Below are 25,714 nucleotides of genomic sequence, written 5' to 3'. Positions count from 1 at the left end.
CTCATATAATATGGTTGTATCTGTTTTGCCAGATCAACTTTAAATGCAGTCAACTGTCCAATACGAGCATTAGCCTAGTCACCATTGCAAGTTGTTATACACCCCTTCCAAAGGAAGGTGAACCCTTCTAAACAGGTTCCCTTTTATATTCCTTGTCAGTAATCGGTTCTAACTTGATAGGTTCCCGGATGTGTTGTTTGATCATTCATAGCCTCCTAGGATTGCCAGTTGAAGGTGAACCCTTCTAAACAGGTTCCCTTTTATATTCCTTGTCAGTAATCGGTTCTAAGTTGATAGGTTCCCAGATGTGTTGTTTGATCATTCATAGCCTCCTAGGATTGCCAGTTTCCAGTTGACTAAACAACATAGCCTCCTAGGATTGCCAGTTTCCAGTTGACAGGAACAACTAAATTTCTCAGGTAATATCTATGCAAGTTTTCTGCCAAATATTGTGAAATCTGAACTTATGACAGCACAAAATTTTCCATGAATCCTATTGCAGTCAATTTGCACTTCCATCAACCATTAAAGTGTTATGTGCAATTTATAAAAACTACTTTTCAAAGCATCAGTTAGAGAACAAAATTGTACTAATTATATCCTTTGACGGAGTCATTCTTAAAACAAAACTGGTTCTAAAATTCATAATCACATTTTATCCTAAATTTATTTCCTCCGTTTAAACCCAATCTACTATTTATGATATACTACTGAACTGTATCTCTTCTAGATTTTAATCATGACATGTCTATGGTAAATTTTTCGGCTAAAGGTCAAACTGATATGGAACCAAAACAACCCTTCATTTTTATAGATTTAATCCATATCCAAGTAATATATTCAGAATATAAATATGTATGACCTTCCTTAAATGTAATAGCTAGATTGAGGTATGGCGGGTATATTACCGACATATATTGTAACGAGACATTTAACACTCTTCAATCGTAGATGTTATTTGGTGAATAAACTTTGGATGTCTTGCCTTAGGAGCTTATAACCATACACTTCTACATTATTCATACTAGGATAGAATACCCTGCATTAGGACAAGGAGGTCGCGAGACCACCCTCCTTGACCTCGGTACCAGTAAGATCCGCCTAGCGGATAAAAATAGCAAAACTATACTCGTTTATGAATGTGAAGTTGCAAAAGAAAATTGTGTGTTAAATTCGGTTGTCTACCTCAAAATTTTTATAGAATTTTATTATGTGTTCAGGAACCATTACAATGGTAAGGACGTATGAGCGACGACGATGTGATCAGGCAGCATCACCACCATTAATGCCGCCACCGTCGCCATCATCATCCCCATCACCATCGTCACCACCAAGACCATCATCAACATCAATCGCCCCAGTGCCAGAGTTAACTGTGATAATGAATTCTTTGGAAGCCTTATTGGAAACATTAAAAGAATCAACTAAGGCCAAAACCAAAGGGGAATTTCATCATGTAGCCACCAGTTCAGCGGAACCAAATAATTTTGAGCCCAGAAGATCGAAAGAAGACATTTCTAGGGAGCTTCAGAAAATTAGACTCCTAGAATTCTCAGGAGGTCGAGCAGGTGAGCGTGCTGAAGCATGGTTAGAAGGAATGAACAGATGCTTTAGGTTAAGAGAATATTCTTCTTCGGCAAAAACAAAAATTGTCGTGTTTCAACTAAAGGAAAGTGCCTTGATTTGGTGGGGAAATCTGGAAAAGCAGCTGCACCTTACATCGGATAATGTCCCTTGGGAACTATTTGAGGAAAGGTTCCGCGCAAAGTATTTACCTCCATACTTTCAACAACAGCAAGCCAGAGCCTTTCATACATTAATTTAGGGAAATAAAACGGTGGAAGAGTACGAGATAAGGTTTATGGAGCTTGTAAAATACATTCACTACTTAGATTTTGATGAACGTCAAGTTGAACGCTTCATATTTGGGTTAAATCCTCACATCAGAGCCTTGGTAAGCATGTGGAAACCATCATCAGTAGCCGAGGTAGTCGAATGTGGTCGTTATGCAGAAGAGCACCTTGGAATCAAAAAAGATATGGGGCCAGTAGGGCCTTTACAATCAGAATTTCCAGGAAAGACTCCCCGAAACTTCTTCAGCGGAGGTAGCTCGAGGCCACCTTATGGTAATAGGTTTACCCCAAGAAATATAGGGACAAGAGCTCCCATGGTAGTAAACACTATAGCCGCGGAATCATCAAACACCAGTCCATGGACATCTCGAGGGACTGCGAGTAGGGGAAGAAATTCGAGAGGAATCAATATGAGAGGACGAAGCTCGTTCTCTAGAAATTCACATCTTGATTCAAGAGGATCAACGTAGCTTAATTGTTGGGGATGTGGGGGACCGTATTTTCAACGTGACTGCCCAGAAGCTTCATCGAATATATTGCATAGGACTGGAAAGGAGCCGATATCAAACAATCGAGGTAATCATAGAATTCATGCAGTAGTCAATCACGACCAAGCAGCCCATCAATCCACTGTAGTGGAATCTTCAGGTATTATCAATGGTATAAAACTCAAAATCTTATTTGATACTGGTGCCACAGATAGTTTCATTTCGTCATATGCATTAAACAAATGTGGGTTGGCAGCTCGTAGACAAAATGATTTCCATCAAGTGGAAATGGCCTCAGGAGAACTCCAAACCGTGGGCTTGAGTGTGGATCAATGCAAAATTGACCTAGGGGTTTGTTTGACTAAACTGAAAGTTTATGTCACAGCCTTAGGAATGTATGATCTTATCATAGGTATGGATTGGCTAGAAGCTCACCAAGCTTGGGTAGACTGTTATGGGAAAAGGATTCTAGGCATAAATGATGAAGGAGAAGTAATCCAAATTCAAGGAATCAAGAGGGAAGTTTCTTGACGCTACATTTCAGCAATGCAGATGAAGCATTGTTTAAGGAAAGGTTGTCAGGCTTATGTAATTCAAGAAGTAAGCCAAGGAAAAGGGCCATCCTTAGAACAATATCCGGTGTTAGCCGAATTCCCGGATGTATTTCCAAAAGAACTACTTGGATTACCCCCAGTAAGAGAATTGGATCTCACTATTGAATTAAAACCGGGTACCCAACCGATCTTTAAAACGCCTTATAGAATGACAGCTCCAGAACTTCAGGAATTGCAAATTCAATTGAAGGAACTACTCGATATAGTGCATATTCGGCCCAGTACATCACCTTGGGGCGCTCCTGTAATTTTTGTGAAGAAGAAAGATGGATCTTTAAGATTATGCATAGATTATTGAGACTTGAATCGAGCTACAGTAAAGAATCAATACCCTTATGCCTCGAATCGACGATCTTTTCTATCAAATGAAAGGAGCTGCTGTCTTTTCAAAAATTGATCTTCGATCAGGCTATCACCAGCTAAGGGTTTCTAAAAATGATATTTCTAAGACTGCATTCCGGACACGTTTTGGACATTATGAATTTACTGTGGTACCATTTGGGTTAACAAATGCGCCAGCCATATTCATGAATCTTATGAACAGTGTTTTCCGTGAATATCTTGATCAATTTGTGCAAGTCTTTTTAGATGATATTCTCATCTATTCCAAGAATAAGAAAGAGCATGAAGATCATTTGCGGATAGTATTGTCCTGTCTTAGAGAACGTCAGTTATATGGAAAACTATCCAAGTGTTCATTCTTTCAGGAAAGGATTCATTATTTGGGTCACATCATATCAGGTGAAGGGATTTCAGTAGATCCTGAGAAGGTAAAAGCGATCATGGAATGGCCAAATACCGAAAAATGCACATGAGATACGAAGCTTTATGGGTTAGCCGGTTATTACCGGAGATTTGTGGAGGGATTCTCCAAAATCGCAAAGCCAATTACAACCCTTCAGCGTAAAGGTGTTAAGTATGAATGGAACGAGGAATGTAATAAAGCATTCTCTGAACTCAAAAGACTACTCACAAGTGCACCAATCCTAAAAGTCCCAGGTATGGACAAAGATTTTACGGTATGTACTGATGCATCCAAACAAGGGCTGGGTGAAGTGTTGATGCAGGATAGAGGAGTGATAGCATATGCTTCCAGAAAGTTAAAACCTCATGAAGAACTCTATGCTACTCACGATTTAGAATTAGCCGCTGTAGTGCTAGCTTTAAAGATTTGGAGACACTATCTAGTGGGACGAAGTTTTACACTTAAAAGCGACCATCAAAGTCTACAATATTTGTTCACCCAAAGAGACTTAAATGCCAGGTAAAGACGATGGAGTGAATTCCTAAGTGAATATGACTTCGGAATATCATACATTAAAGGAAAAGAGAATGTAGTAGCAGATGCTTTAAGCAGAAGACCTCGGATATTTTCTCTCATACCCATTAAAGTAGACTTAAGACAACGAGTACTGGATCATCTTATAAAAGACAGCTGGTATTTAAAGGTGAGAGCAAGTTTTGAAAGTATTAGGGCAAAAGAATCTAAATTTGAGGGATATGAATTAGAAAACGATGGAATCTTACGATTCCATGGAAGGATGTATATTCCTGATGATAAAAATCTTCGAGATACCATCCTTGGGGAAGCCCACAAAGCAGTATATTGTGCTCATCCTGAAGTAGGGAAAATGTATGCCGATACGAAGAAACTCTTCTTTTGGTCAAGTATGAAGCACGATATCACTCAATTTGTTGCAAAATGTTTGGAATGTCAGCAAGTAAAGGCAGATCATTGTCACCCAGCGAGCCTCTTATAACCCCACGACATTCCTATGTCTAAATGGGAGATCATTTCTATGGATTTTATCACTGGACTACCTCTTACTTCTCAAAGACATAATGCCAATTTGGTAGTGGTGGATAAATTAACAAAAAGCGCCCATTTCATTCCGGTAAGAGATACTTTCGATGTTGCTGACGTAACTCGAGTATTCATAAATGAAATTATCAGATTTCATGGAGTACCTAAAAAGATTATATCCGATAGAGATTTGCGATTCACTTCTAGATTCTGGACTTGCATGCAAACAACCTTAGGTACTCAGCTAAATTTAAGCACTGCTTACCATCCTGAGACTGATGGGCAAACTGAAAGAGTAAATCAAGTACTTGAAGACATGTTGCGAATGTATGTGATGGATCAGGAATCACACTTGGAAAAGTACTTACCCTTAGTCGAATTTGCATACAACAACAATTACCACAGTTCGATTGGGATGCCTCCATTTGAAGCTTTATATGGCAGACCTTGCAGAACACCGTTAAGTTGGGACAGGTTAGAAGATCGAGTGATAATAGGACCAGAATTAATCCATGAAATGGAAGCGCAGGTAAGACAAATTAGACAACGATTAAAGGAAGCCCAGGATAGACAAAAGAGTTATGCTGATGCTCACAGAATTGATAGGAGGTATGAAGTAGGGGATCAGGTTTTCATCCGCATCAAGCCAAATAAAAGTACTATTCGATTCGAAAAGGAACAAAGTTGTCACCCCGATTTATCGAACCATTTAAAGTCGTGGAAAGAGTTGGACCTGTTGCCTATCGTCTTGCCCTGCCACCTCACCTGCATAGAATTCATAATGTATTTCATGTTTCTGTATTAAGGCATTATATAGCTGATCTATCTCATAAACTTCAATGGGAGGAATTGCAGGTATCAGACAAGGGAGTTGTAACGGTCGAACCGTTACGTATACTAGAACGTAGGGTCCGACAGCTGAGGAACCGCCTGGTGGACCAAGTTAAGGTCCAATGGGACAAGTATAGTCCTGGATCAGCAACTTGGGAAAATACAGGGGACATATGTCAAAGATACCCTAATCTATGTCAATTTTGAAGAACTTTAAACTATGTTTAATATATATTTACTTCACTGCAGTCAGAGACTCAGAAACATTTTGAATGATTATAGATAAACGTGAAATTTTGTGACATAATATATGTTTAATTTCTGCTGGTACATGGATACCAAAACGATATATGTGGCTCATTTTACTAAATTATAGTTGTCAAGGTAAAGTTAAAGACAATTAAATGATTTTACTTCTGATAGAAATTAAGATATTATAAATCTGTTTTATTTATGCATGTCAACATGAACAATGGAATAGAAGTCAGGAAGTCAATACATTCTAGATGAAAGTCAAAAGACATGCATGGAATATGGCAACATATGTTATACTGTAGTGTTATATGTGAATAATACATGAGTTATTTTGTATATGTTGATGCACATTTACAAATGCATGGGTAAGTGTATGATTGCAGATAATAAACAGTTACCAGGATGACCACGTGATGACAGAACCTCAGAACAATTAAAGCTCAAAGTGATTCTATGATAGGGTATTAGCCCTAAGTCTACTAGGAGGGGTGGAGGTGTTACTCACCTTTTATCCTCCGAACCCTGGAGTCATGGGAGGACTGTGCGGATCATGCTCCCCTAGATGTGTGATGATGACTGCCGGATGCCTACTGGGAATCAGGTCGGTATAGCCGACGCTGTCACCTTAGAGTTTATGAATGGTCAAGTCAGTAAAATTGACGCCATGGCATACTCCAGTAGAGGACGGATAGGATGGGAGCAAAAGAGATTAGGAAGGATAGGATGATTTTAGAATAGCTTGGGAACCTGGATAGAAAAGACATGTCCATTAAAACCTTAAACCTAAACTCTAACTTCGGGACGAAGTTTTCTGAAGGGGGAGTGTATGTAACGACCCATCTTTAAATACACATATTATATGCTCCTGTATAAAAAAAGAATAATAATAAAAATATAATAATAAATAAATAAAAATGATATTTATAAAATAGAATAAAAATCAAGTATTAATATCAATAATTAATTAACCTAAAGTTCTAAAGTTTATATTAAAAAAAAAACAAACATGAATAAAGTGAAAGCATACATATCGATGTTATAAAGTTATAAAAAGGGTACGTATAATATGATAAGGTACATATCAAATATTATAAAGTTATAAAGGGTACACATAATATGATAAGGTACATATCAAATATTATAAAGTTATAAAAAGGGTACGTATATGGTTAATAGAGATGTAATAATACTATAATAACCATAACACATTTAAGAGGGTTAAACACTATAAAACCTGAATACTTCATATGAACACCTGTACGGGAGGATGACTCACACCCTTGAGGAAGTTGTCACCGCGGGAGAAAGCGGTGGAGTCGCTGGTGTACAGGGCGGCCACCACTAAACCCAGCTATAAAACCGCAGATAAGGGGTTGAGTTCGGGGAAAGAAGAGGGCAGGAGAACACCAGGAGCAGAAAATCAGGAGGGCAAACCAGAGGAAGAAGATTGACCATTGGAAGAGCTTTAATCAATCTGAGGTTATGGGCACGGGGGACAGTGAGCTTCTGCGAGAAGCTTACTGGATTGAGCAGCCAGGCTTTGCTCAGTCTGGCTGGGAGGAATTGGTTTCCCGGTAATTGGATCAGAGTAACCGCAGCGTCATCAACTACACCGAAGCAGGCAACAACTCAGGTAGGTGTTCAAAATCCCTTATGGTTACTGTATTTCAGTTCTGGTTCTTACCATATTTCAGTTTATGGTTATTACAGTTCCCCACATTGGGGTTTGTCCCTGGCTAGTGCCATATCTTGTGTCCTCTTGTCTTGGCTTGTCTTCTACTATTATTGTTTATGTTCTATCTGCATTTTACTATCATGTTGATGTGATTGCTAATCTGGATATTGATATTGGGCTAATAAGAAAATTGAAGTAAAATTGCTCTTAAGCATAGAACATACCATTGTTATCTAAAATTAACAAAATGCAACAACGAAAATATGATTCCATAGCATATTGTTGAATTTTCTACAAGATGTATGGTAGAATACAATTTTCTGCTAGATAATTACTTCCTAATGTTTTCCAACCAGTATATATTCCACTACTATCTTTGAATAATTACACTTTAGAAAATCTCAATAGTAAATGCAATGGAAATAGTAAAGATCATAGAAAGACAACCATGCACAATAGAGACAACAAATTTTACCTTGGGAAAGCCAACTTGGGAGAAAAGCCAAAAAGTTTTTTTGAGGAGAAATTATTCTTCAACAGGGTTTACAAATCAATAACTTGTCTAGAAATCTGTCCCAATAATCCAAGTCAAATACCAGTCAAATCTGGTCAAAACTCCAACAAGAGTACAACCAACCAAGTCCAAAAGTCAAATTTGCAGTTAAAGTTCGGCTTGGTCAAACTCAGCCTCACAGTCAAACCTATCCTATTCTACGGTCAAACTTGGTCTGTTCTGCAGTCATTACCCAATCAAATCACTCGATCAAACGAGTGATAAACTCAGTGTTCTTTCTCCACATGTGCGACGAAGAGGGAGAGAGATAAAAAGTAGAAAACCTCCGAAAACAGATCTCATACTTGCTTTTTGTTGATGAGAGAATGAGGCATCACATCATATATTTATAGTTCTTGAATGGGGGTGAAATAACCTAAGGGACGCTCCCTTTCATGAGTTGGGCTGATTTGGTGCTCCAAAAATCACATTTTATTTCAATTTTTCATAATTCTTCTAGGTCGACTTAGGCATATGGGAATACCTCTTTATGGTACACAAAAAATCAACACTCTCTCTTAGCGAGGGAGGTATTCTCCTTGGCTGCAATATATTTTTCCTTAGCTGAAATTTCTCCTCCACAAGAAGAATTCATGAGCTTGCTATATTGATGTAGTGTCTTTTCAAATGCACGTCTATAGATCACTCCACCTTGGAGTAGGCAATGTGACTCCTCACACACACATCGATAGATAACTCCATCTTGAAGTAGGTAATGTGACTCCTCACACACACATCGATAGATTACTCCATCTTGGAGTAGGCAATGTGAGCGCCATTTACCCTTGGCCGAATCAACATGGCCCAACCAAATCAACATGGCTCCTCAGGTAAATGTATATATCTCCTCTAGTCAAATTAGCATGATCCAACCAAAGTCCTTCATGGCTTCTCAAGAGAGGATTTGCCCTTGGACCATTCACCATTCACCAAATTAGCATGGCCCAACCAATGTCTTTCATGGCTTCTCAGGTGAATTACATCAATCTCCGGTAGTCAAATTAGCATGACCCAACCAAAGTCCTTCATGGCTTCTCAGGAGAAGATCTATCCTATCTTGCAATTGCACTGGGCCATTCATCTCTGTTGAAATCGGCATGTTCCAACCAAAGTCCTTTATGGCTTCTTAGGTGAATGTATCCATCTCCCCTTGTCAAATTAACATAAACCAGCCAAATCAACATGGCTTCTCAAGAGATGGTTTGCCTGATCCTACAAAGACATCAACACTCCCTCTCAACGAGGGAGACATTCTGCATAACGCCAAGCTTGTCTCTTAAGTATACAAACTTCGCTCTAGATTGAGGCTTGGTGAGAATGTTTGCTTTCTACTTGTCTATGAATATGTATTGGAGCTTCACTACTTCCTTCTGCACCATGTCTTAGATGGAGTTACTTGATCAAATAGTCCTGTAAGAAGCTTCTCAAGCCATATTGCTTCTTGACTTGTGGCATTGGCTGCGATATACTCCGCCTTTGTTGTACTGAGTGTGCCAAAAGTTTGCTTCGTACTAAACCAGGAAATCATAGTTGATCCTAAGCTGAAGTAGCACCCTGAGGTGCTCTTTCCGTCCTTTACACTCTCAACCCAATTTGAATCAGTATATCCTTGCAACCTCACTTCACCACCTGAGACATATCTCAAATCATATTCAACTGTAGAACGAAGGTACCTCAACTCATGCTTCATTGCATGCCTAGGCTCAACCATAAACGAGCTAGCTTCCTTCACTGGCTCGATTACCACAACGATTTTCCAGTCACCCTGACTAGGTGCTCCTTCTAACACTGAAGCGGATTCTCTTGTGGCAATCCTGGCTGCCCCCTCTGCCACTATTGCTCACTCTGTCACTGAAGCGTGTCTTGTTGTCTAGCATGGTCCCCTCATAGAAGGCATACTTCTCCTAGAGACCTCCTATCTCTGAGCATCTTGTTTGACAATCTCAACCCATGACATCCTCTTGGAAGGATTGTAATTTCCTCTACAAATTGAGGATGAATGAAGGACGAAATAGTCTATCGATCCTCATAGGCTACAGTCCTCAATAAAGGGGAAGCCCCAAAATATCCAATTCTGGGCAAATTTTGGGGTAGTTGGGCAAAGAAGCCCAAAATTGAGGTTCAGAGCAAAATGTACTGAATCAATTAAGAAGAAGAGACCCCTCTGGGAAATCTCTAGATATAAGATTGTTGAATTCATTTTGGAGCATCATTGTGGATCATCTCATTTGTTTCTTGAGCATTAGCTTTGAGGGTTTTGAGGCCCCTTTTCTCTTTGTCAATTTCATTGGTGAAAGATTCCACCCTAGTTAACATCCTTCTCTTTCTTCTCTCTATTTCGGTACAAATTTTATCTGAGGCAACAAGTTCTATGATGATTGACCTCTGTTTTGGTAACAAGTTCTGTGATAATTGATCTCTATTTGGCAGTGAGGTTTTGTGGGGATTGATCTTTCTCTGGCACAGGGAATTTATCTAAGGCAGCGAGGAAAAGCAAGATCTTATGTCTGTTCTTGTTTGGCACAGGGAGACCTTTGAAAGGAAACGAAGTTCCCTTGTTTGTCTTATCTAGCCACATGAACACTTCCTGAAAGAGGATCTCTGTCTGGCACAGGGAATTTATCTAAGGCAATGAGGAAAAGCAAGATCTTATGTCTGTTCTTGTTTGCACAAGGAGACCTTTGAAAGGCAGCGAAGCTCCCTTGTTTGTCCTATCTAGCTACATGAACACTACCTGAAAGAGGAGTGAAGTTCTCTGTTGGTTTGATTTGGGAGGGAAATGAATTCTGCTGGGATTTGGATTTTGGGTATGAGCAGAAAAATGTCACCCAGAAGGACAATGAGTGTTCTTGTTGGCTCGTAGATCTGTTCTGGCATAGGTCCACAAGAGAGAATTGGAGTGAGATCACTCCTAAAGAAAGCAGTTCCTTTGTAGATCTTCGAAGTAGTGGCACAAGACCGAACCCCAGTCCTGAAGTAGGGTCTATCTGGTTTGCTCAACGAAACCACAATAGATTTATAATATGAATTGTGGAGATGACTAAGGGCTTGGAGAAAGCAAAGTCCTGTAGCTTAATTCATAATTGAGCACTGGAAGTTGGAGGTCTGTGATAGCACATATTTGATTTGTGAAATCCCCGAAGACTGTCTGCATTTGAGGGGACGTATTTACTTAGGTCCACGAGGGTTTATGCTTTTAACTCGGTGTTAGTCCACAATTCGACCCTCCAATAGAAGCACCAAAGTTGATAGATGGGGAGGGTGATCAAGTGATCCAGGATTGGTAACAATAAGAAGCCTAGGGTTATAGAGAATTCAAACTGGTCTAAGGATCTATATAGGGTAGGAACTTGATTAAAATATGTATTTGGTTTTGGAACTCATGATCTGTAGCATGATACATGTTGATTATAAGTCTGTTTGTTGTGGAGTATAACTATCAAAATTGTGTTTTATGCATTGATAATACTACATTGTTGTATTATTATGTTGTGAATGATACATGTTTCTATTGTATTATTGCTTCTTTGAAAAGTCACACTGCATACTTGTACCACCGAAAAGGAGGAATATACAGATCGATAACTAATTAAATTTAACTGATGTACTAGAGAAGAAAATCCTAGGGAAAAATTACCCTAGCTCACTACAAGGCTGCTTGTTCCATTCTGCCTAATTGTTTACTTCCTCAGAACATGAAGCTCTTCCGATCATTTGGCGTGGTCTTGGATGTCCAAACAATTTGTACAATCCACCCTCTTGAACATTAATCACTTCCTACTGAGTATATGCTCGAGCCGTTAGGCCATACAAGAACCCGATGTTTCGGCGATTGGAGCAAAAATCTCCTCATAGTCCACTCCTTTCTGGGAGAACCCTCTTTCCAAATAACTTGCATGGTACTTCTCGATGCTACCATCTACTGCATGAATCATTTCTTTTGCTAGTCTCCACAATGGATGTATTTTTCCTTTTTACAAACTCCATTCAAGAGCCCATGGAAGAAAGATTATAACCATGAAAAAAAATAAAAATAAAAGGACAAGAGGTTGATAAAAAAGTTAAAAAAATAACAATAATCAAGGGAGAAAAAATATAAAGTACTTTTCTATTGATATGAGGATTGTAGGGAGTTGTCACCTTCCTCTGTGACAAATCTGTAAGAGAGTCTTAGAAACCTATCATATGCCTTGTCCACAAACTAAACGTCACTACTATTGGTAATTGTTTCTAAAGGAAAAATTCCTTTGACTTATTCTGAGGTGGATGCTCATCATCATCATCATCATCATCAACATTGGCTGTTGATGCATGCTGCTTTCCCTTCCTTTTCTTCTTAGGACACTGGGAGGCATAGTGTCCAAAATCATGACAAATGAAGCACTTGACCTTTGACATATCCTTCTTTTGATCCTGAACAGGGGTGAATCTTCTACTTGTATTCTTTTTATCAAACTTTCTAAAGTTCCTTCTTTCTTTTTCATTCCTTGTGTGAGCTGCAAGAGCTTGAGTTTTTTCATCCTGCGGATTCTGCAAGCTATTCCTGGACAACAATCTGGTCTCCTCTTGGACACAATCAATCCATAGCTTATCAAACTTGGGCAGTTTTTCTCGTGCACAAATTCCCTAAATAAATGGCTCCCATGAGGAAGGAAATCCATTGAGAGTCACTGTGACAAGATTTGTATCATCAATGGTATCTCCAATGGCTATAAGCTCATCTCTGATCTGGGAAATTCTCATAAGATAAGAGATTATAGAATCTGATTTAGTCATCATGACATTATGAAGACAATTTCTCAAGGTTAACTTCTTGTTAGTGTTGTTGCTTTCAAACAATCCTACCAGAACATCATATACTTCCTTGGCAGTCTTCAATGCAGCAACATGAGAAATTGAGTGGTCCTTTATGGAATCTACCAAGATTATCTTAGCCTTGGATTCATTCTTCTTATACTTGCTTTCTCTTCAGCTCTAGAATAACTTTCTCCAACATGATTTTGAAGCTCATTCTCTTCCAAGATAAGGAGTATCCTGGTCTTCCAAGATCTGAAGTTGATGGCACCATCTAGCCCATCGTCAACTCTGAGACTTGGCACCATTTGGCAAGAGATCCAAAATCCAGTCAAGCTGCTGAACACTTGTCTCTTAGACTGATTTCAATGGCTGTTCTTTCAACAAAGCTCTGATATGATGTTGAATTTTCTACAAGATGTACAGTAGGATATGATTTTCTGCAAGATAATTACTTCCTAATGGTTTCCAACCAGTGTATATTCCACTACTATCATTGAATAATTACACTTCAGAAAATATCAATAGTAAATGCAGTGGAAACAGTAAAGATCATAGAAAGACAACCATGCATAATAGAGACAACAAATTTTTACCTTGGGAAACCCAACCTTGGGAGAAAACCCAACAACTTTTCTTTAGGAGAAATTATTCTTCAGCAAGGTTTACAAATCAACAATTTGTCTAGAAATATGTGCCAATAATCCAAGTCAAATTCTGGTCAAATGTGGTCAAAAATCCAACAAGTCAATGCTGGTCAAACCAGCCAAAAGTCAAATCTGCAGTCAAACTTCGGCCTGGTCAAACTCGGCCCTGCGATCAACTCGGACCTGCAATCAAAGCTATGGTCAATTCTGCCCTATTCTGCAGTCAAACTTGGCCTGTTCTGCAGTCAACACCTAGTCAAATTACTTGGTCAAAGTTCCAGTGTTTTACAAACCGGTCGTTTCAAAACCGAAACGGTCGAGTCGAACCGAGTCGATTGCTGGAGGAGTGACCCGGCCAAGTAACCGGTCCGATTGACCGAGTCACACATGACTCGGCCGAGTCATTCAATGACTCGGCCGAGTCATGTGTGACTCGGTCAACCCGGCCGGATCCAATTTGACTCGGCCGAGTCACAAGGGGACGGCTGGGCAGGTCAGCGAAGTCCATTCTCAAGCTAATAAGGACTGTTCTTGCAGACTTGCACAATTGTATGAGGCTTAAAACTCTGAATCATTTAGCTCTGTGATTGGCTTAGTCAATGAGATCCGTTTCGCATTTATTACCTACTTATTGCACTGAAGTATTGATCCTTTATATACATCATCATCTACAAAGTTCAAACTTAAAACGTGGTCTTCTATTCACAATTGAATTTCCAAGGTGACTTGACAAGCAGATTGAGTAGGACTACATCATCAATCATTACTTCAGCAGTGCCTCCAATAGTAGCAGTTAGAAATTAATGGTAGGCACCTTCTGACAGTGTAAGGTTCAGTGGCTTATATTGCAGCAGTGAGAGGTTCATGTTTCATTGGTTTGCAGTAAGGGTATTCACATTGCAGTTGTGAGTCTTGATGATTCTAAGTGAAAAGACAGAGGCACTGTATGTAGTAGCATTCCTCTTATTGACTGAAGTTGAAGATTTGTAGAAGAATATGTCTTTGTCTATAGTAAGGTTATCATCATCGGAATTGGTCTCATGATCAGGAGTTCATTTACATATTCTGGCTTACTTCATCAACAGTCCTTCATTCTGAGATAGGGGGCAGTAAAGGTTTATGTTTCATCATTGTTGTAGCACTCTGGAAGGTGCTTCATTGCTATATCTGAGCAGCTATAAGACGCATGCCAGTAAGCCTCCTTGGGCAGAGGTTGAGATATTTTCAAGGTCATAGAGCTGACCTAAGACATCTAGCTCTGAGCCTCACTGCTCGCAGCATATTTGTTGATACATCCTTTCGGCACCAGTGCAGCAGTGTAAGATTGAAAGCAGCTTGGCATAGTTGATTTAGCAACTGCGCCATGAGCTCCCTATTGCATATTCATTCGTGAGCATTGCAGTGTTTGTGTCGAGGGCAACAGTGGTTGTTGTATAGTGACAATGTCAAGATTGACAGTCAAGGTTTAATGTACAAATTGAATAGAAGCAAAGAGCCTACTTTGATCATATGTTGTCTTCCTTCTATATTATAATGCTGTGTGTTTGGAAACATGAATGAAAATCTTTAAAATTATGTTTAAAATATTTAAAATTATGTTTTTTAATAAAAAAAATAAATATTTAATGTATTTTTTACAACGACCGAGTCATTGAAATTGAGCCGGCCGAGTCATTACCGTTTCGGAGTCGGAGTCGGAGTCGATCCTCGGCCGAGTCGGAGTCGGAGTCGGAGTCGGAGTCGATCCTCGGCCGAGTCGGAGTCGGAGTCGGAGTCTTAAAACATTGGGTCAAACAGATGATAAACTCGGTCTTCTTTCTCCACAACTGTGACCAGGAGAGAGAGATAAAAGTAGAAAAAACTAATATCTGAAAACAGATCTCAGACTTATTTTTCGTTGATGAGAGAATGAGGCATCACGTCATATATTTATACTTGTCAAATGGGGGTGAAATAACCCAAAGGACACACCCCTTCATGAGCTGGGTTGGCTTGTCTTCCTGGGCTGACTTGATGCTCCAATAATCAAGTTTTATTTTATTTTTGCATAGTTCTTTTAGGCCAACTCAGGCATGTGGGAATACCTCCCGATGCTACACAAAAAATCAATATACATAAATCTTAGCAGTTTTCTTTAATTGTCTTTGTGTCGGGAACTCTGTAGCAAGTAGAAAGTCATCCGTTGAAGAGGATGAACACCAAGAACTTCTGCACCATATATTGTTAGTGCCTCGAAGATATGATAATTATCAAAACTCATATTTTATTTATAAACTCCATAAAAGCTATCTAATTCATCAATTTGCACAGAATTAAATAAAACCGAAATGGCCATAATAGGGCGTCATATTTAATATTCAAAGTATGAATGGGTTATTTAGGTGTTAAATGATCATGAAAATGTGAGTTGAAGATGAGTAAAATGACACATGTTTGAGTTTTATGTGCAATACAATTTGTGGTTGTTGTTCAATCGTTGTGTCGTAAAAAATAATAGAACATGTAAGACTTGGGGCAACAATCTGGAGGAGGCCAATTTGGAGGATGAAACCATAGGTTAGTGCTTGGAGGTTAGATTTTTCTTTGATGGGATTATTTCGATCATGCAGAGATGCCACCCCCATCTGCTACCATTGTTAACACTTGCACAGGATTCTAATGTTGCAGATTTAGCTTTACAAGCTCCACCATTATGTGGGGATTGTGTAGCTCATGGTAGTGTTTATCCCAATATTCCGTCATCACTTCCTACAATTCCCAATTATAGATAACCTGGAAAAATAAATTAGAGTGGCAAGCGAAAATATTAGTAGATAGTATAATTATTTGCATTTTTTGTTTAGATCTTTACTCTTTATTAACTAGTCACTATTTTATTTTATTTTTCCACTTTTCAATGTTCACTTTCAAGTTTTCAGTTTCTAATATTTAGATTCTATAATCTATTTGATAAATTGGGCACATGACATTGACTGCATATTACAAGTCTCTGGTCATGAGGGCATGTTTCAATTCCTGGCTGATGTTGTCTATTATAGTTAGGTGTTGACAACAACTGTTATCTTTTGATAATTGAAACTTGAAGGTTGATGTTATGGTTGATCTTTTGGTGGCGATGAACTGATAGATGGTTGATGTTATCTATCCAATAAGTCATCGATGCTTTGATGATTGATCTACTATGGATTACATTTAACTTCTTAAAACTAAATCTATGTTTTCATTTTTGCTACGACTAATTTGACATTCTGTGTTTGCTTCTGGTGTTTTTGGGAAATTGGCACTCTTTTCTCCTGCCTCCCGCTTCCTCTCTGCACTCCCCTCCCACTTCCTCTCTGCACATCCCTACAACTCTCAACAGTACTGCTATTTTGCCAATAAGTGCGTTACAGAATTCTGGCAGTCATGTGAAGTCGATCCAAAATGGGTACCTGTGCTGAGACATGAATTCAATCAATAATTCATCTTGTAGAGACTGCACAAGCTGTCCCACAATCATCCAAGTTCTCTTAAGTAGGACACATGGTGTCCCTTTTCTGAACCAAACGTTGGATCCCAATTTTCAGCATATCAATTATAAATATCTTTACTTCACACCATTTCTTGAGAAAGTACAAGATGATAACCGTTTTCAAAATGAATTTATCGAAATGTTAAAAAATATTTGTATATGCTGATGCTGGGCCCATAAGTCTAATTCTCACCTCTTAAATTGCTCACTTAATCTTCTGATTAATTACTTTCTTCTTAGGTCCATGTTGGGGAATATGGTGTACACTGGAATTTCTTTTTCACTCTTGCAGCAGTGGCCATTGTGACATCGATAATCAATATTCATCCCCAATACTGTGGCTTCTTTGGATGTGCAATTCTCACAGGTATATTTACATGAGTTCATGTTGGTACTTTTTCAAGCCAAATTATGTAAATTTTTGTATATACATTTTTCTTAGGGTACGCATGTTCTATCTGTCAATGCCAGTGAACATATTAGAAATGCTGTCGGCAAGGTTGCTATATTTGAATGCTTGAGTGTCTATCCTTATTCTTTGTTTTTATGGAAGGAGGAACTGATGAACAACTGCCTCTATATATATTGAATGGATGCTATCGTTGTTTCCTTTTTCAGTTTATCAAGCAGTCCTGTTGTGTGGATTAAATCGTTACCTCATTTCAGATCAGAGGGGTGCAAATATCATTAGTCTGAACAAAGAGGGCATCTTCAGTTTATTTGGTAACTTTGCAATAATTTATTACGTATATTCATGTGCTGTCAATGCCTCTTATAGAGTAGGCAATGTATTTCATCCTAATGTGATTTTTTATTTAAATGGAAATTGTTAACATAAAACAGAAAAATGGTACTCGTTTCTCTATCTTGTTTGCTAGTTCTTTTATCTGTAACTTGATGGTGGCTTTCATATGAAAATATGGAGGCGAAGCATGGGTCAGTGCTTATAAATGCAAAATTGGAGTGTTGAAATTGTAACTACGTTCATTCTTCATAATGTTTTGTAAAAAGTCAAAACAAAGTTATTTGAGTCAAAAGAAAAATTATTTTTATCATGTCCCATTTGGACATTTAAAAGAAAAAAAATTGAATTTTTAAAGTATATTTTTGTGTCCACTGTCACTGTTAAAATTGGCAACTAGGGCCAAACTCCATGTGGGTCATCTTATTTATGGAAGCTGATATTTTTCTTGGATCCCTCTCATTGAGAGGTGTAGGATTGATCTAAAGATCATCCGTTTCCGATAAGTATTCATGGAGTTATGAATTTAATTGTGTTATAAGACAATTCGTCAACGTCAGCCAGCAACCAAATAACCCACACATGTGCTCCACCATTTAGCATAGAAAGAGGTGACTTGATAGTCATTTCTACACACACTTGTATCTTGATTTCTCTCCACTTGTCTTGGGTTTTAGTGGAAGAGAAATCTAGGAGTGGAAGCCCTAGACGTTGGAGGAAAAGAGGCTGTCCTAGCCGCAGCAAAGAAGGCACGCCAGTGAAGCGATGGAAGGATTCTATGCATTGACCTAAAGGAGCTCAAGGAAGGCAGCCCTAAATGCTGTCCAGAAGGAAGCCCTAAATGCTGTCCTAAAGGCAGCACTAAACGCTGTTCTAAGGCAGCCGTAACGCTATCCTAAGGCAGCCCCAACCTACGCTATCTCAAGGGTATCCTAGCTGCTGTTAAGATGAAGATAGACGCTGTCCTAAACATACCAATGGTGTCCTAGCCGCAGGCATATGGCGCCCTAGACGCAGGCCTAATGCGGCTGAAAGGGAGGACGGTTTTAAGGCCTAAAACAAGGTACCGAGCAGGTGAAAGGAGGCCAAGTTGAAGAAGGGTTGTTTGGGGCAGCGAAAAGGTGGGCTGTAGGTGACATCGTGGGAGTGTGGTAGGCCGCAGTCCTAACCACCTCAAAACAGGGACATCATGGAGAGTTTGAGGGCTTAAACATGCCGAGGACAGTCGTGCTAGTAAATGGGACAGCTGGGCTACATGGTGCTGCTAAGACACATGGGACAGCAGCAAGGTATGGCAAGACTAAGGAGACAGCAACAAGGGGACAGCAGCAAGGTATAGCATGACTGTTAGGGACAGAAGCTACAACAATATATCTAGGCAGCAGTGGCAAGGGACAACTGCATAGTAAATGGGATAGCAAAGGAATGCTAAGGCAATGTTCAATTGGACAACAACATGATGAGACAGAACAATGATGGGACAACAATGACATTTTGCAGCAGTGGCACAATGGGACAGCAAGCATAGACAACAACAAGCATGGTGCAGCATGGCAAGCATGGACAACATGGCAAGCATGGTGTAGCATGACAAGCATGGACAACATGGATAGCAGTGGCAAGCATGGTGCTGAATCACATGAGACATGCTGTATGACAACATGGTTCAACAATGACACATGGCACTACCTGTCTTGAGGCCTTGGCACTACCTCCCAGACATCGTTCACCATTATGGAGTTGTACTCCTCTACCATCGCATCCAGCCAAACCTGATGTTGAGCTGCCTCCTGAAAACTGGCAGGCTCCCCATCTTGAGCTACTAATGCCTGATATCTATCTGGTTGTTTTCACTCCCTCTTATTGTTCCTTGGCGCACCGATGAAGTCCTCTGCATCTCGCAGAATCTGACGAAGTTCCCTACTCGTTCTTCCTCTACTAGCAGGTGCTTTTGTTAGCTCCTCCTCATCCTGTGATTCTTCCTGACCCGAGGAAGAATTCATTTCTTCCATTGGTTGAAGAGGTTTGACCAACAGTTTCTCTTTTGACTGCTCCTCGAAAGGCATTTCTCGAGATTTTCTGAAAGCCATGTCTTCCATGAACTTTACAACTCGTCGAACTACTACCTTCCTGCTCCCTGGAAGATAGATTTTGTATGCCTTAGCGTTCTCGCTACATCCCACTAGATATCCTTTAGTTTGATCCAGCTTCTTCCACTTTTCCTCGGGTATGCGGCAATATGCTAAGCTCCCAAATATCCTGAAATGACTAACTTCAGGTGTCTTCCCTGTGAAGACTTTCTCTAGAGTAATCTTGCCCAATGCTCGGTGAAGAGTTCTATTCTGAACATAGACTGTTGTGTTGCATGCTTTTGCCCACAGGAATTTTGGCATATCCTGATAATACATCATGGTCCTAGCTGCTTCTACAATAGTCTTGTTCTTTCTTTCTGCTACTCCATTATGCTTTGGATTGTACGGAGCTGTCCACTCTCTTCTGATGCCCTCCTTGGCGCAAAAATCAGTGAAGTCCTTATCCACATACTCTCCACTATTATCTGAGTGCAAAACTTTTATTTTCTTCCCAGTTAGATTCTCCACCAGAGCGTTGAACTCTTTGAATCGACAGAAAACCTCATCCTTGGTTTTCAGAAAATAAATCCAAGTTTTCCTTGAGTGGTCATCAATGAAGGTAAGGAAGTGGTCGGCATCACTAAGAGCTTTAGTGGACATGGGTCCGTAAATATTTGAGTGTATCAATCCTAGTACATTCTTGGCCCTGTTTTTACTTCTAGGAAATGCTGCCTTGGCATACTTTCCTAGAGCACATCCTCTGCATACATCATCTCGTTCCATACTAAGATCCGGAACTCCTGTTACAGTGCTCTTGAGAATTCTAGAGCCCCATGGTGCAAATGTCCCATTCTTCTGTGCCCTAGTTCATTCAAATCCTTGTCTCCATGACCGCTTATTAGTGCCATTGGTGATTCTAGTTGTAGTCTGTACAACCTGTTACTTTTGATCCTGATCTGCACTTTCTTTTTCTAGCTCGGGTGTTTGACGTACACTTTCTCCTTGATGAAGAAAACGTCATAGCCTTTGCCTTGAAGTTGCGACATGGAAAGTAAGTTCATCCCCAATCCTGGTACATGTAGGACATTGGTAGCACGGAACTGCTCTCCCGTTTCCGTTTGAAAAACTATGGTACCCCTCCCTACTGGAGTACATTTTTCCTTGTTCCCCATGGTGATCTGAAAGCTCATCTTCTCCTCCCGATAATCTGAGAAACATTCTCAGATTCCCGTCATATGCCAAGAGGCCTCATTGTCTATATACCATACCTTTGATGATGCAGAGCTAGTCACACAAGCCACTTCTTCTTCCAGCCTGGAAGCCAACATAGAGAAATCGAAATCACTTTCTCTTGTGCAATTTTCTGAAAATCTGTGCAAGTCTCTTGACGTAGATGCCTCTGCATCATGGTCTCGACCCATAATTGATTTTCCCTTCCTGTATTTGATTACTTGCTCTGATACCATGTGAAAATTCTATCATTGCAACAACTGATTTATTTTACCTACTTATTTCCTGATAAGTTATTTATGAAAATCCTTCAGTAAACATTAAAATAAATTTTGCTGCAGATATCACATCATAATATAGAAACAAACACATGCATAAGAATTAACACATCGACACAAATATTTTGGACAATCAATCCCCAGAAAAACCCAATGAGGGAAAACCGGTGCAACAATGGAGGATTTTATTATTTAGCAATTCTTCAGTACAACTGGGTGCCAAACTGACTTACCCAACAGAGAGAAAATTCTTCAGCACTTCCCCCAGTCTCAACGTCAGCCTGGTTGACCTCTGCGTAGCTCCTAGACGCTCTGCGTCAACCCCTGCATCTCTGCGTCAGCACTAAGCCTCTCTGCGTCACCCACGCAGGCCCTCCAGTGACTGTGCAGTCTGCAGCCTCTGTGTCTGCCTCTCCAACCTTTGTGCTGTTCCCAACTCTCTGTTCTGTACTTGCTGCCTCCTGCTGCTCTTCAGACCACTAGTTCGAATTTCTCAGCTAACCTCGTTCCAGAAATCGAACTCACTGGTCTCCCTCAGTGTGTTCTCCAACTGACCCTCAAGCCTTTTCTTATACTTTTCTCGTTGGTCCATCAACGACTGAGATTAAATCTCTAATCAAGGGTTAAGATTAGATTTGGCTTGATCCATGACTTTTGGAACCTTCTAACCCAATTTTATATTAATACCCATTAATATTTTATTTTTCCTAAGTTTAGACTTAGGAACTCCATTAAAAATATTAATTATTTTAATGTCTTTCAAACCGGTTAGAATCTGCCCAAACCATTTCTGGGTCTTGGAGATCTCATGTGCTTTAGCCTCTCCATGAATTTTTGTGGCTAGAGCACATTCGATGCTACCCCAAATCAACAGTTTCTAGCCCAAACAAAGAGAAATATATCACTGTGATATTGCTGCTGTAGTGACCGCAGACTGCCCTCCTTTTCTCGCACGTGTGACTATAATTCACCCTTAAATCAACCCTCTAAACTTCGGTTTAGTCTCCTTCTTCGCTGCACTAGAGGCTCCTTATGCTCGACTTCTCTCACCCTTTTCTTGGCTATCTTCTTCGCTAATTTCAGAGGTAGTTGTTGCTTGTCGTTGGAGTAGTGGACAACCTCTATATATAGAGGACTGTCCCTCCTTTAGGCCGACTTGACTTTTCCACTTCATTTTTGCTTCTTTGGTGATGTCGTTGCATGGAGAGGACTTGTGACTTTGCTTGGAGGGATATCTTTGACTCTAATACATAAATATACATGGTGTAACATGCCCTTAAGGGTCTTCAACATTTTCTTTTGACTCTTTGACTTACCTATAGCACTTTGACATGTGCTAGACCTATTTCAATGAGCAAGAAACTCATTGATAAATATAACAAAAATAATATTTCTTTTCTTGTATAAATACAAATATCAGAATTACATTTATGAAGACCAAACCTAGTTACACATTTTTCAACATTCTCCTCCCTATAAATGAGTAATTCAAGGAGTATTTTCCTGAAGATACTTGACATTGTATATTATATGCATGTTAGAGTAGGATGCATTGCATATTGATTTTTGCATAGCTAACATCATCATGTCATGTTCTCATGCTAGAATAGATACATTTATATTAGACTTGCGTTTTAGAATATATTTAATTTTCTGTATGGTTTTATTATTTGATAAAAGCATGGTAAAAGTACGCCTAGGACATATGCTTCCTGCAAATGTTTGTGATGTGTAGGATACAAGTATACGGTCCCAAAGGACTGTTGGTGTTCTCATGACCACCCGTTCGAGTACATGGTTCTTGCACTATACAAAGAGCTCATGTCCCAGTTGGAGCCAGATGTTACCCACCACCAGTGTGTGATCCCATAGGAGAATTTTTCTCCTAGATTTGTCTGCTGATAGCCAGCAACCCCTGATAGTGAACAATGTATCCGATATATTATGCTAGTTGATCTCCGCTCCTTCAACTAGTCGTATGTCCCCTCGCCCATTAGTTGAGAGCGTATGTTTGAAGGTGGGCCATACAATCCTAAAGGTATGTCTTTCATTGTGAATTAGGTGCTTATGCTTGTTTTTCCTTGGGTACATTGGGTGTGGATTATTGAGTGACTTGAAAGGATGAAGGGATTTGACTGTAGTCTTGTTCCCTCACATTAAATGGGGGGTTAATTCTCAACTCTAGTTCGGTGGGATCTCCCCTATTGGCTTATGCTTCAGGATGGGCACTACTTGGGAAACCCTGATTTTGGTGGCGTGGTCCTGTTTTCCTGTTTGATATTTTTCACTCCCCTCTACACATTACATGCCCTATTTCATCGTCTTCCCTCTCTTGGTCCACATGATCACTAGGTCTACAAGGCTCTGGTATTCCCCCTCCTCTTGTCCACATATCTAGGTCGGGCCTGGAATGTTGCCCCGAAGGTTGGTGCAACTAAAAAAAGAGAAATAAAGGCATATCATGGCCACATACAAAAGGAAATAATACCACAAAATCCAAAAGATGGTCGGGACATTATATTAGGCTTTAACACATGGGCAAAAGCCAAACATGAGCTCTACCCTTTCATTATGGCCATCACCCTGTTTCGTAGCGCCCTGTGAGTGCCCCTCGCATCATTAAGGAACCCATGCATGTCCCAACGCTTGGTGGGCAATGAATTGCCCCACCTTAATGGGGTAATCATTACTTATATCATACACAACATGCTCTCATTTCCTGGAGCCCTTAGTAGTATAAAAAGAAAAATCAAGAAAAGGAAAAAGGCAAATGAAGAAGGGTGGAAAAACAAAGGTCGGGGTAATTCATGTACCACAATTGCTCCCTCCTACATCTATACACAAATATGTGGATATCCCTCATCATTGCCACAGTTGAACCCATGGCATTTGGCCTTGAGACCCCTGTGTCCCAGTCCACCTCATCAATATCCATATGACCAGTATCACTTGAAAGATGTACCTTGGATATGTCTTTCTGTTTAGGGGTGGGGAACACCTAATAGGGTTATTTATTAGCCTCTCCTACCTAGGGAGTTAACACTATTACATGCTCAAAGCTCCTAATTTGGGTGGGAAGACCATTATGAAGTCACATTTGTTCCCTTGATTAACAAGCTTGGTTCACTTAGATGCACTAATGAATTATTGTACTTGATGGTGAGGACACACATTGGATCTTATGCGTAATTGGAAAGTGGTTTCATCATGGGCTAGGCAACTTAACTAGGTCCCAAGCCCACCAAAGGATCATATTGACACTTGTAGGGGATGTGATCAGAGCCATGGGATAGAGCAGTATAGAGCATTATAGGGCCCAAGCTCTATCATATTGTCATGTGATAGAGCATTATCTCATCTCACAGGCACCCTCAACACCTTCAACAACTTCTTCGTTGCCCCACATTATTTGCGATATAATACACTTGGACCAACATTGCCCCCAACTGACTTAGCAGTGTGCACATGGTTTGACAACTAATCTAGGGCCCAAAGGAGGTTTGTCTCACCCTTGAGACGTAGGAGGGCATGCACCATCTTCAGATCCCTCATTTGGAGCAATCTATAGATTTGTCTTTCACCAAGAGAACCATGAGAGTCGAGACCAATATTTGTGCCCAGAGCAACTTTGGAGCACCACATAATGACTTACTTACACGGACATCAAGGGGCCATCCCCTTGTGCATCATTTATGGGGCCCTCTCTCTCATTTTGGTACTCAGAGGACCTAATGTGGCCTTTCAATGGTCTCATTTCACCATGACTTTATCATGTCATTCTACTATTGGATGGTTTATTCATAATTTTAAGAGCTACTTGGTGGGACTTGTCACCAAGGACTTGTTTTTGCACATTAAAATAATGTTAGGGGCTTAGAATATAAATTCAACCTCTTAAAGGTCTCATATAAATAGAACTAGCTCTTATTGTGAAAGGGCATCATCATCACTTGGATCTTTTCTCTTGTACAAGAATTTCACACTTTTCTCTTGGATGCTACTTGGAGATTCTTTGATGCATTTCAATATCTTTGGAAGCTAAATTTTTGATCTCTCTTGGAACTACTTCTTTTATAATGGTTGGATATATCTCTTGTCATCTTGTAAGTATGTTTTGTTGAAAATTTCTCTTGGATAATGTCTAATGTGTGGAATTATTGCAACTAGTTAATTCTCTTGTGCCCTAATTTATTGAATATCATAGTAAACGTATATTTGGTTGTAAATTTCACATGTTACTCATTGCATGACATTAAATGAATGTTCCTAGTAGATGAGATTTTGTTCTTCTTCGATGAAAAGCGATTGATATTGAGTAGGTAATTGTTAAAGAGTGTTTGCTAGGGCATCATTCTTTGTCCTCCTTG

The 25,714-nt window shown here is 39.7% G+C and overlaps 1 protein-coding gene across 4 annotated transcripts in view; it reads left to right on the top strand.

Moving 5' to 3' along the window:
- LOC149234433 (transferases, transferring acyl groups) overlaps positions 1 to 25,714 on the top strand; it is a 415,828-nt gene that overhangs the window by 289,312 nt on the left and 100,802 nt on the right. For 3 of the 4 annotated variants that reach the window (XM_089371839.1, XM_089371841.1, XM_089371842.1), the window contains 2 exons: positions 17,266 to 17,392; positions 17,644 to 17,748. In XM_089371839.1, coding sequence (XP_089227965.1) covers positions 17,266 to 17,392; positions 17,644 to 17,748 — 232 coding nt within the window. The remainder of the gene's footprint in view (positions 1 to 17,265; positions 17,393 to 17,643; positions 17,749 to 25,714) is intronic. The other variant, XM_089371840.1, reaches the window with a different exon arrangement.

Source organism: Pinus tabuliformis, chromosome 8, assembly GCF_031772625.1.
Source record: "Pinus tabuliformis cultivar Carrire ecotype Pingquan chromosome 8, CPIR1, whole genome shotgun sequence".
Classification (NCBI taxonomy): Eukaryota; Viridiplantae; Streptophyta; class Pinopsida; order Pinales; family Pinaceae; genus Pinus; species Pinus tabuliformis.
Note: the sequence above shows the minus strand (reverse complement) of the source record. Positions and strands in the feature narration are given on the sequence as shown.